This window comes from Pan troglodytes, chromosome X (assembly GCF_028858775.2).
Source record: "Pan troglodytes isolate AG18354 chromosome X, NHGRI_mPanTro3-v2.0_pri, whole genome shotgun sequence".
Classification (NCBI taxonomy): Eukaryota; Metazoa; Chordata; class Mammalia; order Primates; family Hominidae; genus Pan; species Pan troglodytes.
The window spans coordinates 73,267,948-73,284,217 of record NC_072421.2 but is presented as its reverse complement, the minus strand read 5'-3'; the positions used below and the strand labels follow the sequence as shown (position 1 = coordinate 73,284,217).

Sequence of the window (16,270 nt, the reverse complement as noted above, 5' to 3'; positions counted from 1 at the left end):
CTTTCAGGTTCATATTACTTTTTAAGATCAATGGCATATCTTTTGCAAGATTAGCAAAATGTGGCACTATTGTGGCAACAAGCTCCATACGAGACTAAAAAAGTATTCAATAGTGAGAATATCTAAATTTCCACCTATTTACAAGATTAGAATATGCAGACAATGTTACAAGCAGTCTCATCCAGCTTCTCCAAGGGTGTTATCAGTGTTACCTATGAAAACTCTTGCAACTTGGTAAGCATGGTTAATTATCAACAGGGCCCTGGCAAAAATGTGTTACACATCTGTATGCAACATCATATTATGAATCAATGGAAAGGGACAAGTCTTGAAATCAGATGAATTGAGTTTGAGGTCCAGCATTGCCACTCGTTAGTTGATTGAGTCCAACTTTAGGCAAGTTACTGAATCTCTCTGTTTTATTTTCTTTATTAAAAAATACACATATCTCATGCTTTTGATAATTGAGATAAAAGCCAGATTATTGAAGTAATTATCCAGGGAACATTATAAGACCAAGTGGTACCTGAGCTTCAAGGGTAGGTAACAAATAATTTCATTAAAGTAGTTATTGTTGTTGGTTTTAATCTTTTCTATTAACTTTAGATAATAAAGTCTTACCTTTCACTCCTGCTTCCAGTTCCACTTGTCCTACACAGACAAGGAGCGCTATGAAAATGAAGAAAGACCTGAGGTCCAGAAGCAGATGCTTGTTGATATGGCCAAAAAGCTACCGGTTTACACAAGAACTGGAAGTGGAGGTCAGTTCATCCAAAGGCAGCTAGAGAGGCAGCTCAGCAAGTATCTCAGAAAGGCTAAGTCATATATGTTCTCAAACTAGCCCTTTTTTTTCCTCCCATCTTCTGAAAACCACTATGGAGATTTTTCTCTACATTTTATTTCTAAAAAATTTTAAACACATATCAAAGCTGGAAGAATTGTATAGTAAACAAACTGTATACCCCAAACTGGATTCTTCTGCTAACATTTTTCTATGTTGCTATATCACATATCTATCCACATATGCATACCTCTATTTATCTTTTGTCAAGCCATCTTATGTTTCTGATGCATTTCAAAGTAAATAGCTGACATCAGTAAGACATCTACCTAAATATTTTATTCTGTTTTGTTAAAATTTACATACAAAAACATGCATAATCTTAAGGGTACCATTCCATGTATTTTGAAAAGTGTACACATCTGTGTAACTAAAACCCCAATAAAATTGCCATCACCTCAGAAAGTTCTGTCATGCCTCATTTCCAGTCAATCCGACCCCACCCCACTTCCCACAGACAACCGCTATTCTGATAGCTTTTCACTATAAATTAGTTTTGTCTGCTCTCAAATTTTATATAATTGGAATCACAGAGTACATACTCTTGCGTCTGGCTTCTTTTATTCAACATAATGTTTGTAAGATTCATCCATCTTTTTTGTGTATTTTTTTATTGCTGAGTAGCATTATATTGTATGAATATATCAAAGTTTATCCATTCACTAGTTGATACATACTTGGGTTGTTTCTAGTGTTTAGTTATTATGAGTCGATTTGCTATGAATATTACTGTATAAGTATCTGTGCAAAGACATATCTTCTTTTTCCTTGAGTAAATATCCAATACAGAATTTTACTCTTAGGTTTCATCTGCATGACTAAAACAGTAGTTGCTGAACTAATTCTCCACCTTTTAAATTTTGAAAACATACAGAGGTATGGGGAATATGTTAAAAAGTTTGAAAACCATGGTTCTTCTGATATGTCATCCTAATGTTTCTAATAAGGATGATTATGTTTCATATTTCAAGGCTTTAGAAAGTTTACTGTCAGACACATATTCATTTGTTTATCATTTATTCAGCAAATATTTTTTAAGATATATGGCAATGGGGGAAATTTTACTATGTTCTTGGTATTATATGATATTAAGGACTTGCTGTTAATTTTGTTAGAGCAATAATATAGTGGTTATGATTTTTAAAAGTCTTCATGCATATGGAAATATTTAAGGTTTGAAGTGACACAGTGTTTGGGATTCGTTTAAAATGATCAAGTAAAAAGCCAGTGGAAGAGATAGGTGAAACAAAAATGACACAATGTTGATAATTGTTGAATCTGGGTAATGGTACTTACCATGGTACCTTTGCTACTGACTATTCTCTGGGACCTTGAGGTATTTGCAATTCCCAGGATAGGCAGTAATAGGAAAGGCTTCTCTGAGGAAATACTATTTGAAGACTTAAATGATAAGGATTTAGCCATGTGTATTAGTCAGCGTTCTCCAGATAAATAGAGCCAATAGAATTGTGTGTGTGTGTGTGTGTGTGTGTGTGTGTGTGTGTGTGTGTGTGTGTGTGGAGAGAGAGAGAGAGATTATGAGGAATCAGCAAATGATTATGGAACCTGAGAAGTCCCACGGTCTGCCAACTGCAAGCTGGAGAATCAGGAAAGCTGGTAATGTAATTATAGTCTGAGTTAAACGGTTTGAGAACCAATAGTGCTGATGGTGTAAGCCCCAGTCTAATGGCAGAAAACTGATGTCTCAGCTCATGCAGTCAGGCAACAACAGCAAATTTTCTCATCCTCCACATTTTTGTTCTGTTCAGGTCCTCAAAGGATTGGATGAGGCCCACCTGCATTGGGGAGGACAGTCTGCTTTACACAGTCTAGATTCGAATGCTAATCTCACCCAGAAGCACCTTCACAGAGACACCTAGAAATAATACTTAACCAAATATCTAGGTACCCTATGACCCAGTAAAGTTGACACACAAAATTAACTATCGCAAGTCCAGCCCTTGTCAACTTGGCACCCATACACATCTCCTTAAGCCATACTCTCCACTTAAAGACAATAACAAGGTTACAATTTTACCTAACATGATACAAATATCATGCATTCAACTGAAAACGCACTAACCCCTTCCACAGAAGAACAGGTATTCTTGAGTGAGTTTACTTTTCTCCTTGCTATTTTGTTAATTAAAAACTAAATACTATGATATAAAATTAACAATACTTAAATGCTACGATGTAAAGTCAATACACCTTATGTTACATGATAAGAGAATAAGAGAAGGAAGAAAACAAAGATATTTGAAATACACACACACAACTGTATTCATAACAGCATAAGAAGGAAACACCCATAACAATAACAGATCTTGTTTCTGTAACTGGTCACATGGTCATAGCTGGTATTTATAGCTACTTTCTCCCACCATCCATTCTGTACTCCCTTTGCCTTTAGCAAGCACCTCAGCTGGTACTGGTTTTTTACCTGACGTGGTGACCCAAATCTCCAGTTCTGAAGAGTCTGGGTCATTAGTAGTCCTGCCTGAATTGGATTGTTGTGGTTTTCCATTGACCTAATCACGGGGCATGGTAATACTAAGAGATGCCCTAAGGCACCTCCTGTATTCTTGACATAGTCTTTCTTTCCTCCATTGCAGAGTAGTAATAGTCTAATTTACACTTAATAGTCTAAAAGTCTATTATACCAGTTTACACTCCCATTTCCACCCCTTGATTTCCACCCAGGACTCAAGGAGTGGAAATGGAAATGGCACCACTCACCATTACCTTTAGTTACCCACTAACAAAATTGGACTATTAAGTCTAATTTACACTTCATAATCTGGATCAGTTATCCCAGCCAACATTGCACCTGCCTCTTGTCCTATTGATTCAGAGATACGAGGATTCCAATGTGGCTGGGTGGCAGTCTTAACTTCCAGTTCAATGGAATCATTGTTGTGTCCCCTGGTGGAAGTCCTCCCTCTGGGACTAACACCTCTAGACTAGCAAAGCACAAGGTTGCAGGAACAGGAAGAAAACATTTTGTTAGTGGGTCACTTAGGGTAATGGTGAGTGGTACCACTCCCATTTCCACCCCTTGATTTCTGGACCTGTGAATCCTAACTATCAGAGAATCAGCATCATCTATTGGACACTGATTCAGAGCATATACAGCTTTTGGGAAAATCTTGCCCCAGCCCTGCAAGGTATTGGCACTGTAACTGACACTTCAAAAGACCATGTCATCACTCTGTCAAGCTAGCTGCTTCAGGATGATGGGGAACGTGATAACACCAGTAAATTCCACAAGCATGGGCCTACTGCAGCACTTCTCTTGCTATGAAGGAAGTTCCTTGATCAGATGTAATGCTGTGTGGAATATCATGATGGTGGATAAGGCATTTTGTAAGTCCATCGATGGCACTTTTGGCAGAAGCGCAGCATGCAGGGAAGACAAATCTGTATCCAAAGTGTCTATTCCAGTAAGGACAAAACGCTGCCGCTGCTATGATAGAAGCACTCCAGTGTAATCAACCTGATACCAGGTTGATGGCTCATCACCCCAGAGAATGGTGCTATATCAGGTGCTCAGTGTTGGTCTCTGCTGCTGGCAGATTGGGTAGTCAGCAGTGACAGTAGCCAGGTCAGCCTTGGTGAGTGAAAGTCAATATTGCTGAGCCATGTAACCTCCATCCCTGCCACCATGGCCACTTTGTTCATGAGCCCATTGGGCAGTAACTGGGGTGGGTGGGGAAAGAGGCTGACTGGTAATCATTGAACAGGTCATTCTGTCTGTTTGATTATTAAAATCCTTCTCTGCTGTAGTGCTATTTTTCAAATGTTTGTGTGCCCCTAAAATTTATATATTGAAATCCTGTCCCCAAGGGGATATTAGGACGTGAGGTCTTTGGGGACATGGTTAAGTCATAAGTGTAGAACCCTCATGAATGTGATTAGTGCCCTTATAATAAGGCTCCAGAGAGCTGCTTTGCCCCTTTCACCATGAGAGGGCACAGCAAGAAAGCACTATCTATAAAAGAGGCCCTCACCAGCACTAAAGCTGTTGGTACCTTGATCTTGGAACTCCAAGCCTCGAGAACCATGCGAATAAATTTGTTGTTTAGAAGCTACCCAGTCTATGGTACTTTGTTAGAGCAGCCCCAAATGGAGTAAGACATGTGATCAACCATGAGTGAGTGTTCACACAAGATACAAATATCTTCACACTTTTTTTCCATTCAGAGAAGTCTTTCCACACACTTCTTTTCCAAATTTCCTTGTACCAGGGCTCTCTTTACAAATGTATTTCTCACAGTGTTAGTGAAAGGTACATTTTCTATACCTTCCTAGTGTGAGTGAGAAGAACTATTCTAAGTTCTACCTTCCATTCTCCTTAAGCCTTTGAATCCTCCCCTCAACATTAAACCAAGGCAGGTCCAGCATTTCCATCTCACTCACTGTGAGCCACCTTTTCATCGTGTTTTAGCAAACCAACCAACCAAATTGTTAGAATGCTTTCTAACTCCCTGAGCTGCAACATTAAAATCAGAATCTCTGCATAGTAGGCCCCTATCAATAAATTTGGCCAGATTCAACTTTATGTTTTTTCCAACATTAGTATTTGTTTCCACCTATGTTCCCTAGATTTCTATCTGTATAAATTAGAAAATTTGAGTAGTTCTTTTGGAGTGTAGTACGTGTCTTCGTGGGTCACACTTTGTACCTTACCTTTAGGGATCTGTTAGGGCTTGATTCTTATTATAGGCCTTAGAAGCAAAGAGGGATGGGTCCAGAGGAGAATCAACATTGTCTTGTATAGTGGCCTGAGTTTCCTCAAGCAATGCAGCGTTGATCCCTTCAGACAGGATTGGAGAGGCCAATACCATGGGCAGTTGGAAGCTGCTTCTACTGGTTGCAGGGAGGCCTCGTCTCCTGGCAAATAAGATGCATTGGAATTTAGGCACTCAGTATCCCTGGCTTCATAAGGGTCTTCCCACATATCCCTATCCTAACTTACAGGATCCAATTCTTTACAAATCAGTGCCCTCATTTTAACAGTAGATACCCTACAAGACTGGGAGTTCAACTATCATTGTAATTCGGCTATTTACAGATGGAATTCTGTGGTTTTCAGCAATCTCAGCCCTGTGGCTACATGCAATAAGCATCTCCTTTAGGAGATACATAGAAGCTTTCAGGTCATTTATCTACCACTTTGGCTGGGAATTCCTGAACTCATCTGTTTCTTTTAGCACTTTGTTCAGTCATGTTAGAAGCTACAAGCCAACCTCATTTTATTCATTGTTTTTCAAAAATGTTAAATATTATCATATATAGTCACCCAGCTACTTGCTTCTCATAAATGGTTGACTAAGAGCATCTATTGAAGATACTTTGCATATTTCCATTGTCAGATCATGCCACAGATTACCAGTGCTCTTTTTATTACTTGATACAGTGTCAATAGCATCATCAAAACTACTAAGATTGAAGAGCCAATTCCAGAAACTTCAGAACCAATTCAAAAAACTCATTCCTAAAATTCTGTTTCTTTGGAATAACTATCAGTAGGGTTCTCTATAGAGAAAGAACAATGAGGTATATGTATATAAATTATTATTTACATTATTTACATTGAGGAATTAGCTCACATAATTATGGAGGCTGAGAAGTCCCACTGTCTGCCATCAGCGAGCTGGAGACCCAGGAAAGGTGGTGGTGTAGTCCTACTTTGAGCCCAAAGTATAAGCACTAGGAGAAACTGGTATAAGTTCTACTCCAAGTCCAAAGGCCTCCTGAGAACCGGAGAGCCAATAGTGTAAGTTCCAGTTTGAGTCTAAAGTTCTGAGAACCAGGAACCCTGATCACGTAAGTCCCAGTCTAAGGACAGACTGATGTTTTATCTCATGCAGTCAGGCAGAGAGAACAAATTCTCCCTTCCTCTGAATTTTTTTTTATAACGGATATACAGTAATTTATTTAAACATTACCATTTCCAGTCTGCAGTAGTACACATGGTATTTTAATAAATACCATTCTACATAAATTTGTGTGTGTGTGTGTGTATATATATATATATATATATACAGTGTTGCTTTTTTCTTTTTTTATTATACTTTAAGTTGTACAGTGCATGTGCATAACGTGCAGGTTTGCTACATATGTATACATGTGCCATGTTGGTGTGCTGCACCCATTAACTCGCCATTTACATTAGGTATATCTCCTAATGCTATCCCTCCCCCCTCCCCCCACCCCACGACAGGCCCTGGTGTGTGATGTTCCCCTTCCTGTGTCCAAGTGTTCTCACTATTCAATTCCCACCTATGAGTGAGAACATGCAGTGTTTGGTTTCTTGTCCTTGTGATAGTTTGCTGAGAATGATGGCTTCAAGCTTCATCCATGTCCCTACAAAGGACATGAACTCATCCTTTCTTATGGCTGCATAGTATTCCATGGTGTATATGTGCCACATTTTCTTAATCCAGTCTATCATTGTTGGACATTTGGGTTAGTTCCAAGTCTTTGCTATTGTGAATAGTGCCACAATAAACATATGTGTGCATGTGTCTTTATAGCAGCATGTTTTATAATCCCTTGGGTATATACCCAGTAATGGGATGGCTGGGTCAAATGGCATTTCTAGTTCTAGATCCCTGAGGAATCGCCACACTGACTTTCACAATGGTTGAACTAGTTTACAGTCCCACCAACAGTGTAAAAGTGTTCCTATTTCTCCACATCCTCTCCAGCACCTGTTGTTTCCTGACTTTTTAATGATTGCCATTCTAACTGGTGTGAGATGGTATCTCATTGTGGTTTTGATTTGCATTTCTCTGATGGTCAGTGATGATGAGCATTTTTTCATGTGTCTCTTGGCTGCATAAATGTCTTCTTTTGAGAAGTGTCTATTCATATCCTTCACCCACTTTTTAATGGGGTTGTTTGTTTTTTCCTTGTAAATTGGTTTGAGTTCTTTGTAGATTCTGGATATTAGCCCTTTGTCAGATGGGTAGATTGCAAAGATTTTCTCCCATTCTGTAGGTTGCCTGTTCACTCTGACGGTAGTTTCTTTTGCTGTGCAGAAGCTCTTTAGTTTAATTAGATCCCATTTGTCAATTTTGGCTTTTGTTGCCATTGCCTTTGGTGTTTTAGACATGAGGTCCTTGCCCATGCCTATGTCCTGAATGTTATTGCCTAGGTTTTCTTCTAGGGTTTTTATGGTTTTAGGTCTAACGTTTAAGTCTTTAATCCATCTTGAATTAATTTTTGTACAAGGTGTAAGGAAGGGATCCAGTTTCAGCTTTCTACATATGGCTAGCCAGTTTTCCCAACACCATTTGTTAAATAGGGAATCCTTTCCTCATTTCTTGTTTTTTTCAGGTTTGTCAAAGATCAGATCATTGTAGATGTGTGGCATTATTTCTGAGGGCTCTGTTCTGTTCCATTGGTCTATAACTCTGTTTTGGTACCAGTACCATGCAGTTTTGGTTGCTGTAGCCTTGTAGTATAGTTTGAAGTCAGGTAGCATGATGCCTCCAGCTTTGTTCTTTTGGCTTAGGATTGCCTTGGCAATGCAGGGTCTTTTTTGGTTCCATATGAACTTTAAAGTATTTTTTCCAATTCTGTGAAGAAAGTCATTGGTAGCTTGATGGGGATGGCATTGAATCTGTAAATTACCTTGGGCAGTATGGCCATTTTCTCAATATTGATTCTTTCTATCCATGAGCATGGAATGTTCTTCATTTGTTTGTATCCTCTTTTATTTCATTGAGCAGTAGTTTGTAGTTCTCCTTGAAAAGGTCCTTCACATCCCTTGTAAGTTGGATTCCTACGTATTTTATTCTCTTTGAAGCAACTGTGAATGGGAGTTCACTCATGATTTGGCTCTCTGTCTGTTATTGGTGTATTAGAATGCTTGTGATTTTTGCACATTGATTTTGTATCCTGAGACTTTGCTGAAGTTGCATATCAGCTTAAGGAGATTTTGGGCTGAGACAATGGGGTTTTCTAGATATACAATCATGTCATCTGCAAACACGGACAATTTGACTTCCTCTTTTCCTAATTGAATACCCTTTATTTCCTTCTCCTGCCTGATTGCCCTGGCCAGAACTTCCAACACTATGTTGAATAGGAGTGGTGAGAGAGGGCATCCCTGTCTTGTGCCAGTTTTGGTCCTCAAAGGCTTGGTTGAAGCCCACCCACACTGGGGAAGACAATCTGCTTTACTCAGTCTACTGATTCAAATGCTAATCTCACCCAGAAAAACTCTCACAAAGACACTTAGAAAGAATGTTTAATCAAATATCTGGGCACCATATGACTCAGTCAAGTTCACACATAAAATTAACCATCAGAATTAAAACCTGACAAAAATATGGCATATAGGAGGCAGGACTAACTTGCAGCTCCCACTTGGATGGACAAAGCAACATGTGGAGACTCACACCATGAACTTTTGATCTAAGAACTACCACAGGGTGGCCGGGTGTGGTGGCTCATGCCTGTAATTCCAGCACTTTGGGAGGCTGAGGCGGGTGGATCACGAGATCAGGAGATCGAGACCATCCTGGCTAACATGGTGAAACCCCATCTCTACTAAAAATACAAAAAATTAGCCGGGCGCAGTGGCGGGTGCCTGTAATCCCAGCTACTCGGGGGGCTAAGGCAGGAGAATGGCGTGAATCCAGGAGGCGGAGCTTGCAGTGAGAGGAGATCACGCCACTGCACTCCAGCCTGGGCGACAGAGCGAGACTCCGTCTCAGGAAAAAAAAAAAAAAAAAAAAAAAGAACTACCACAGGAACATACCAGGAAAGCGGAAAGAATTCACAGATCCTTTGAAAGAAGCATCTTGCCACTGCAAACTCCATGAGACAGCCAAAAACCTGTGAGTGCCCAAAGTGTTGAGAGGGGGAAAGTCCACTTCTGAACATGCGTCCCCACTGGGGAATCTAAAAATTCTGATTGTGGGAAAAGGATTTCACCTTCCTTAGAGCGGAAACAAATTTGGAGAGCCGAGAGAAATATAAAAGTAGAGGAAGCAGTGGGAAGAACCCTGTAGACACTCACGGTCTTCAGGGAAGCCCAGAGTAGCCATTTCCTTGTCACTAGGGCTCTCTATTTCAAGGGTTCCTTGGGGAACAGCCACAGAGAGAAGGAAACTCACAGCTGAGCTTTGTAATAATTTCAACTGAGCATGAATTTTCTTGGGCAGAATCCAGGGAGATGAACGGGAAGTATAGATACGAGCACAGAAGCTGTGGCAGGCAGGGAGGGGCAGGGCCTGAAAGCCCTGCTTGCTTTCTCCATGGGGATGCTTGTAGCAAGGCAAGATGTCAGCCCTGCAAACCGGCTTCCTGGATATAAACTAGGTGCTGTTGGTGGGTACGGTGAGAGTGAGACTGGCCTTGCTGGCTGCATGGGAGTTGGGTGAGGCCTGTCACTGCTGGCTTTTCTCCACTTCCCTGGTGACCTATATGATGTAGCAGAGGCAGCCATAATCCTCCTGGGAACATAACTCCATTAACCTGAGAACAACACCCCTATTTCCCACAGCAACCATAGCAAGCCCCACACAAGGAGAGTCTGAGCTCAGACATGCCTAACCTGCCCTTATGGCCTTTCTCTACATGCCCTGGTAGCTGAAGATGAAATCTCTTTGGAGTTCTATGTCCCTGCCCATTGCCTGAGAAACCAGAATACTTATCCAGGTGACCCTAGGGAAAGATTGAATCCCCGCTATACTACCACAGCTGATGCTCTCTTGAAAGCCCCACCTCCTGGCTGGAGGCCAACCAACTCAAGCCATTACAACAACACATAAAAGAACGTGGTCGGGCACGGTGGCTCACGCCTGTAATCCCAGCACTTTGGGAGGCTGGGGCAGGCAGATCACGAGGTCAGGAGATCGAGACCATCCTGGCTAACACGATGAAACCCCGTCTCTACTAAAAATACAAAAAATTAGCCAGGCATGGTGGTGGGCTCCTGTAGTCCCAGCTACTCAGGAGGCTGAGGCGAGAGAATGGCATGAACCCGGAAGGCGGAGCTTGCATTGAGCCGAGATCGTGCCACTGCACTCCAGCCTGGGCAACAGAGCAAGACTCCATCTCCATTTCAAAAAAAAAAAAGGAAAAGAGAAAAGAAAAAAAGAACAACCCTGCTCCAAGAAAGGAGAAAACAACAGCTAATTCCACTGCCTGGGACATCCTGGCTAACCAGAGGTCCTGAGTTTGTCCACGTGATAGCTTCACTGTTAGCACAAACAGCATTTGAGAAAACCAGGGCCGTAAAAAAAACTACAGTCAAGGATCCTCACAGAATCCACTTCAACTCCCCTGCTACCTCCACTGGAGCAGGTGCTGGTATCCATGACTGAGAGAACTGAAGATGGATCAAATCACAGGACTCTTTGCAGACACTCCCCAGTACCAGCACAGAGTCTGGTAGCTCTGCTGGGTGGCTAGACCCAGAGGAGCAAATAACAATCCCTGCAGTCTGGCTCCCAGGAAACCCCATCCTTAGAAAAATGGGGAGAACACCACATCAAGGGATCACCCAGTGGAAGAAAAGAATCTGAACAGCAGCCCTTGAGCCACAGAACGTTCCTCTGACATAGTCTACCCAAATGAGAAGGAACAAGAAAAACAATTCTGATAATATTATAAAGCAAGGTTCTTTGACATCCCCCAAAGACCACATTAGGTCACAAGCAATGGATCTAAACCAAGAAGAATCCTGTGAATTGCCCAGAAAAGAATTTAGAAAGTCAATTATTAAGCTGTTCAAGGAGGGATCAGAGAAAGATGAAAAATAATTTAAAGAAATTTTAAAAATATTATAGGATATGGATTAAAATATCTCCAGAGAAATATGCAGCATAAATAAAAAACATCCACAGCTTCTGGAAATGAAACACACTTAGACAAATGCAAAAGAAACTGGAAAGTTACAACAATATAATTGAAGAAGTAGAAGAAAGAACATCAGAGCTTAAAGAAAAGGCTTTTCAATTAACCCAATCTGACAAAGACAAAGAAAAAAGATTCAAAAAAATGAACAAAGCCTCCAAGAAGTTGTGTGATTATGTTAAATGATTATGTTATTCTGAAACCTAAGAGTAATTGGTGTTCCTGAGGAAGAAGAGAGATCTAAGTGTTTGGAAAACTTATTTGGGGGAAAAACTGAGGAAAATGTCCCTGGCCTTGCTAGAGATACAGACATCCAAATACAAGAAGCTCAAAGAACACCCAGGAAATTCATAGCAAAAAATCATCAGGGAGGCACACAGTCATCAGATTATCTAAAGTCAAGACAAAGGAGAAAATCTTAAGAGCTGTGAGGCAAAAGCATCAGGTAACCTATGAAGGGAAAGCTATCAGACTAACAGCAGATTTGTCAGCAGAAACCCTACAAACTAGAAGGGATTTGGGTCCTATATTTTGCCTCTTTAAGAAAATAATTACCAGCCAAGAATTTTGTATCCAGCGAAAGAAAACTTCATAAATGAAGGAAAGATAAAATCTTTTTTAGACAAACAAATGCTGAGATAATTTACCACTACCAAGGCAGAGCTACAAGAAATGTTAAAAGGAGTTCAATATCTTGAAACAAAACCTCAAAATACAGCAAAATAGAACTTTCTTAAAGCATAAATCTCACAGGGCTTATAAAACAAAAACACAATGTAAAAAAGGCATTGATGCAACAACTAGCATGATGAATAGAATGATACCTCACATCTCAATATTAATGTTGAATGTAAGTGGCCTAAATCCTCCACTTAAAAGATACAGAATGGCAGAATGAATAAAAGTTTACCAACCAAGTATCTGCTGTCTTCAACGCACCTAACATAAAAGGACTGACATAAACTTAAGGTACAGGAGTGAAAAAAGGTATTCAATGCAAATGGACACTAAAAATATGCAGGGTTAGCTATTCTTAGAAAAAAAACAGACTTTAAAGCAACAACAGTTTAAAAAGACAAAGAGGGACATTATATAATGATAAAAGGACAGTTAAACAGGAAAATATCACAATCCTAAATATATATGCACCTAATACTGGAGCCCACAAATTTATAAAACAATTACTATTAGACTTGAGAAATGAAATAGATGGCAACACAATAATAGCAGGGGACTTCACTACTCCACTGACAGCACGAGACAGGCCATCAAGACAGAAAGTCACACTGACTTCCACAATGGTTGAACTAGTTTACAGTCCCACCAACAGTGTAAAAGTGTTCCTATTTCTCCACATCCTCTCCAGCACTTGTTGTTTCCTGACTTTTTAATGATTGCCATTCTAACAGGTGTGAGATGGTATCTCATTGTGGTTGTGATTTGCATTTCTCTGATGGCCAGTGATGGTGAGCATTTTTTCATGTGTTTTTTTGGCTGCATAAATGTCTTCTTTTGAGAAGTGTCTGTTCATGTCCTTTGCCCACTTTTTGATGGGGTTGTTTGTTTTTTTCTTGTAAATTTGTTTGAGTTCATTGTAGATTCTGGATACTAGCCCTTTGTCAGATGAGTATGGAAGTCAGTGTGGCGATTCCTCAGAGATCTAGAACTAGAAATACCATTTGACCCAGCCATCCCATTACTGGGTATATACCCAAAGGACTATAAATCATGCTGCTTTAAAGACACATGCACACGTATGTTTATTGCGGCATTATTCACAATAGCAAAGACTTGGAACCAACCCAAATGTCCAACAATGATAGACTGGATTAAGAAAATGTGGCACATATACACCACGGAATACTATGCAGCCATAAAAAAATGATGAGTTCATATCCTTTGTAGGGACGTGGATGAAATTGGAAATCATCATTCTCAGTAAACTATCGCAAGAACAAAAAACCAAACACCGCATATTCTCACTCATAGGTGGGAATTGAACAATGAGAACACATGGACACAGGAAGGGGAACATCACACTCTGGGGACTGTTGTGGGGTGGGGGGAGGGGGGAGGGATAGCATTGGGAGATATACCTAATGCTAGATGACGAGTTAGTGGGTGCAGCACACCAGCATGGCACATGTATACATATGTAACTAACCTGCACATTGTGCACATGTACCCTAAAACTTAAAGTATAATAATAATAAATAAATTTTTTAAAAAAGACAAAAAAAAAACAAAACAAAAAAAAGAAAGTCAACAAAGAAACAACAAAGAAACAGTAGACTTAAACTACACACTAGAACAAATAGACTTAAAAAATATTTACAGGGGCTTGGCGCGGTGGCTCAGGCCTGTAATCCCAGCACTTTGGGTGGCCTGGGTGGGTGGATCACGAGGTAAGGCGATCAAGACCATCCTGGCTAACACGGTGAAACCCCATCTCTACTAAAAACACAAAAAATTAGCCGGGCATGGTGGTGGGTGCCTGTAGTCCCAGCTACTCGGGAGGCTGAGGCAGGAGAATGGCGTGAACCCAGGAGGCAGAGCTTGCAGTGAGCCGAGATCACGCCACTGCACTCCAGCCTGGGCGACAGAGCGAGACTCCGTCTCAAAAAGACAAAACAAAACAAAACAAAATAAACAAAAAATAAAACAAACAAAACAAAACAGATATTTACAGAACATTCTACCCAACTACTGCAGAATATACATTCTATTCATTAGCACATGGAACATTATTCAAGATAGACCATATGATAGGCCACAAAACAAGTTTCAGTAAATCTAAGAAAATCAAAATTATTTCAAGTACTTTCTCAGACCACAGTGGAATACAATTGGAAATCACCTTTAGTAGGAACCTTCAAAACCATGTGAATACATAGAATTTAAATAATCTACTCATGAATGATTGTTGAGTCAACAATGAAATCAAGATGGAAGTTTTAAAAATTCTTTGAACTGAATGATAATAGTAACACAACCTATCAAAACCTCTGGGATACAGCAAAACAGTGCTAAGAGGAAAGTTCATAGCATTAAGTGCCTACATCAAAAAGTCTGAAAGAGCACAAATGGACAATCTAAGCTTACACCTCAAGGAACTAAAGAAACAAGAACAAACCAAACCCAAACCCAGCAGAAGAAAAGAAATAACAAAAATCAGAGCAGAACTAAATGAAATTGAAACAAAAAATAAGAATACAAAAGATAAATGAAACGAAAAGCTTGTTCTTCGAAAAGATAAAATTGATAGACAATTAGTGAGATAAACCAAGAAAAGAAGAGTGAAGATCCAAATAAGCTCAATTTGAAACAAAAAGGGAGATATTACAGCCGATAACAGAAATACAAAAGATCATTCAAGGCAACTAAGGTCACATTCATGGGCACAAACTAGAAAACTTAGAGGAGATGGATAAATTCCTGGAAATATACAACTCTGCTAGATTAAACCAGAAAGAAATGGGAACTCTGAAGGGGCCAGTAACAAGCAGCAAGATTAAAATGGTAATAAAAAAATTGCCAACAAAAAAAAGTCCAGGGCCAGATGGATTCACGGCTGAATTCTATCAGACACTCAAAGAAGAATTGGTACCACTCCTACTGAAACTATTCCAAAAGACAGAGAAAGAGGGAATCCTTCCTAAATTATTCTATGAAGCCAATATTACCCTAGTACCAAAAACCAGGAAAGAACATAGCTAAAAAAGAAAACTACAGACCAATATTCCTAATGAATATAGATGCAAAAATCCTCAACAAAATACTAGCTAACCGAATTCAACAGCATATCAAAAACATAATCCATCATCATCATGTGGGTTTCATACCATGGATTCAGGGTTGGTTTAACATAGGCAAGTCAATAAATGTGGTACACCACATAAACATAAGTAAAAACAAAAATCACATGATCATCTCAATAGACGCAGAAAAAGCATTTGACAAAATCCAGCATCCCTTTATGATTAAAATCCTCAGCAAAATCAGCATAGAAGGGAAATATGTTAAGGTAATAAAAGCCATCTATGACAAACCCACAGCTAAATTATACTGAATGGGGAAAAGTTGAAAGCATTGTTCCTGAGAACTGGAACAAGACAAAGATGCCCACTTTCACCATTTCTATTCAACATAGTACTGGAAGTCCTAGCCAGAGTGATCAGACAAGAGAAAGAAATAAAGGACATCCAAATGAATAAAGAGGAAGTCAAACAGTCACTGTTTGCTGATAATGTGATCATATACCTAGAAAACCCTAAAGACTCTTCCAAAAAGCTCCTGGATCTGATCAATGAATTCAATAAAATTTCAGGTTACAAAATTAATGTATACAAATCAGTAGCAGTGCTATACACCAACAGCAACCAAGCTGAGAATCAAATCAAGAGCTCCACTACTTTTACTATAGCAGAAAACAAACAAACAAACAAACAAAACTTAGAAATATACCTAACCAAGGACATGAAAGACCTCTACAAGGAAAACTACAAAACACTGCTGAAAGAAATCATAGACAACATAAACAAATGGAAACACATC

General features: G+C 39.6%; 1 protein-coding gene across 4 annotated transcripts in view; it reads left to right on the top strand.

Moving 5' to 3' along the window:
* Positions 1–16,270, top strand: part of ZDHHC15 (zinc finger DHHC-type palmitoyltransferase 15) — a 149,302-nt gene that overhangs the window by 68,568 nt on the left and 64,464 nt on the right. For all 4 annotated transcript variants that reach the window (XM_016943600.3, XM_063804895.1, XM_054676324.2 and 1 more), the window contains one exon: positions 641–761. In XM_016943600.3, coding sequence (XP_016799089.1) covers positions 641–761 — 121 coding nt within the window. The remainder of the gene's footprint in view (positions 1–640; positions 762–16,270) is intronic.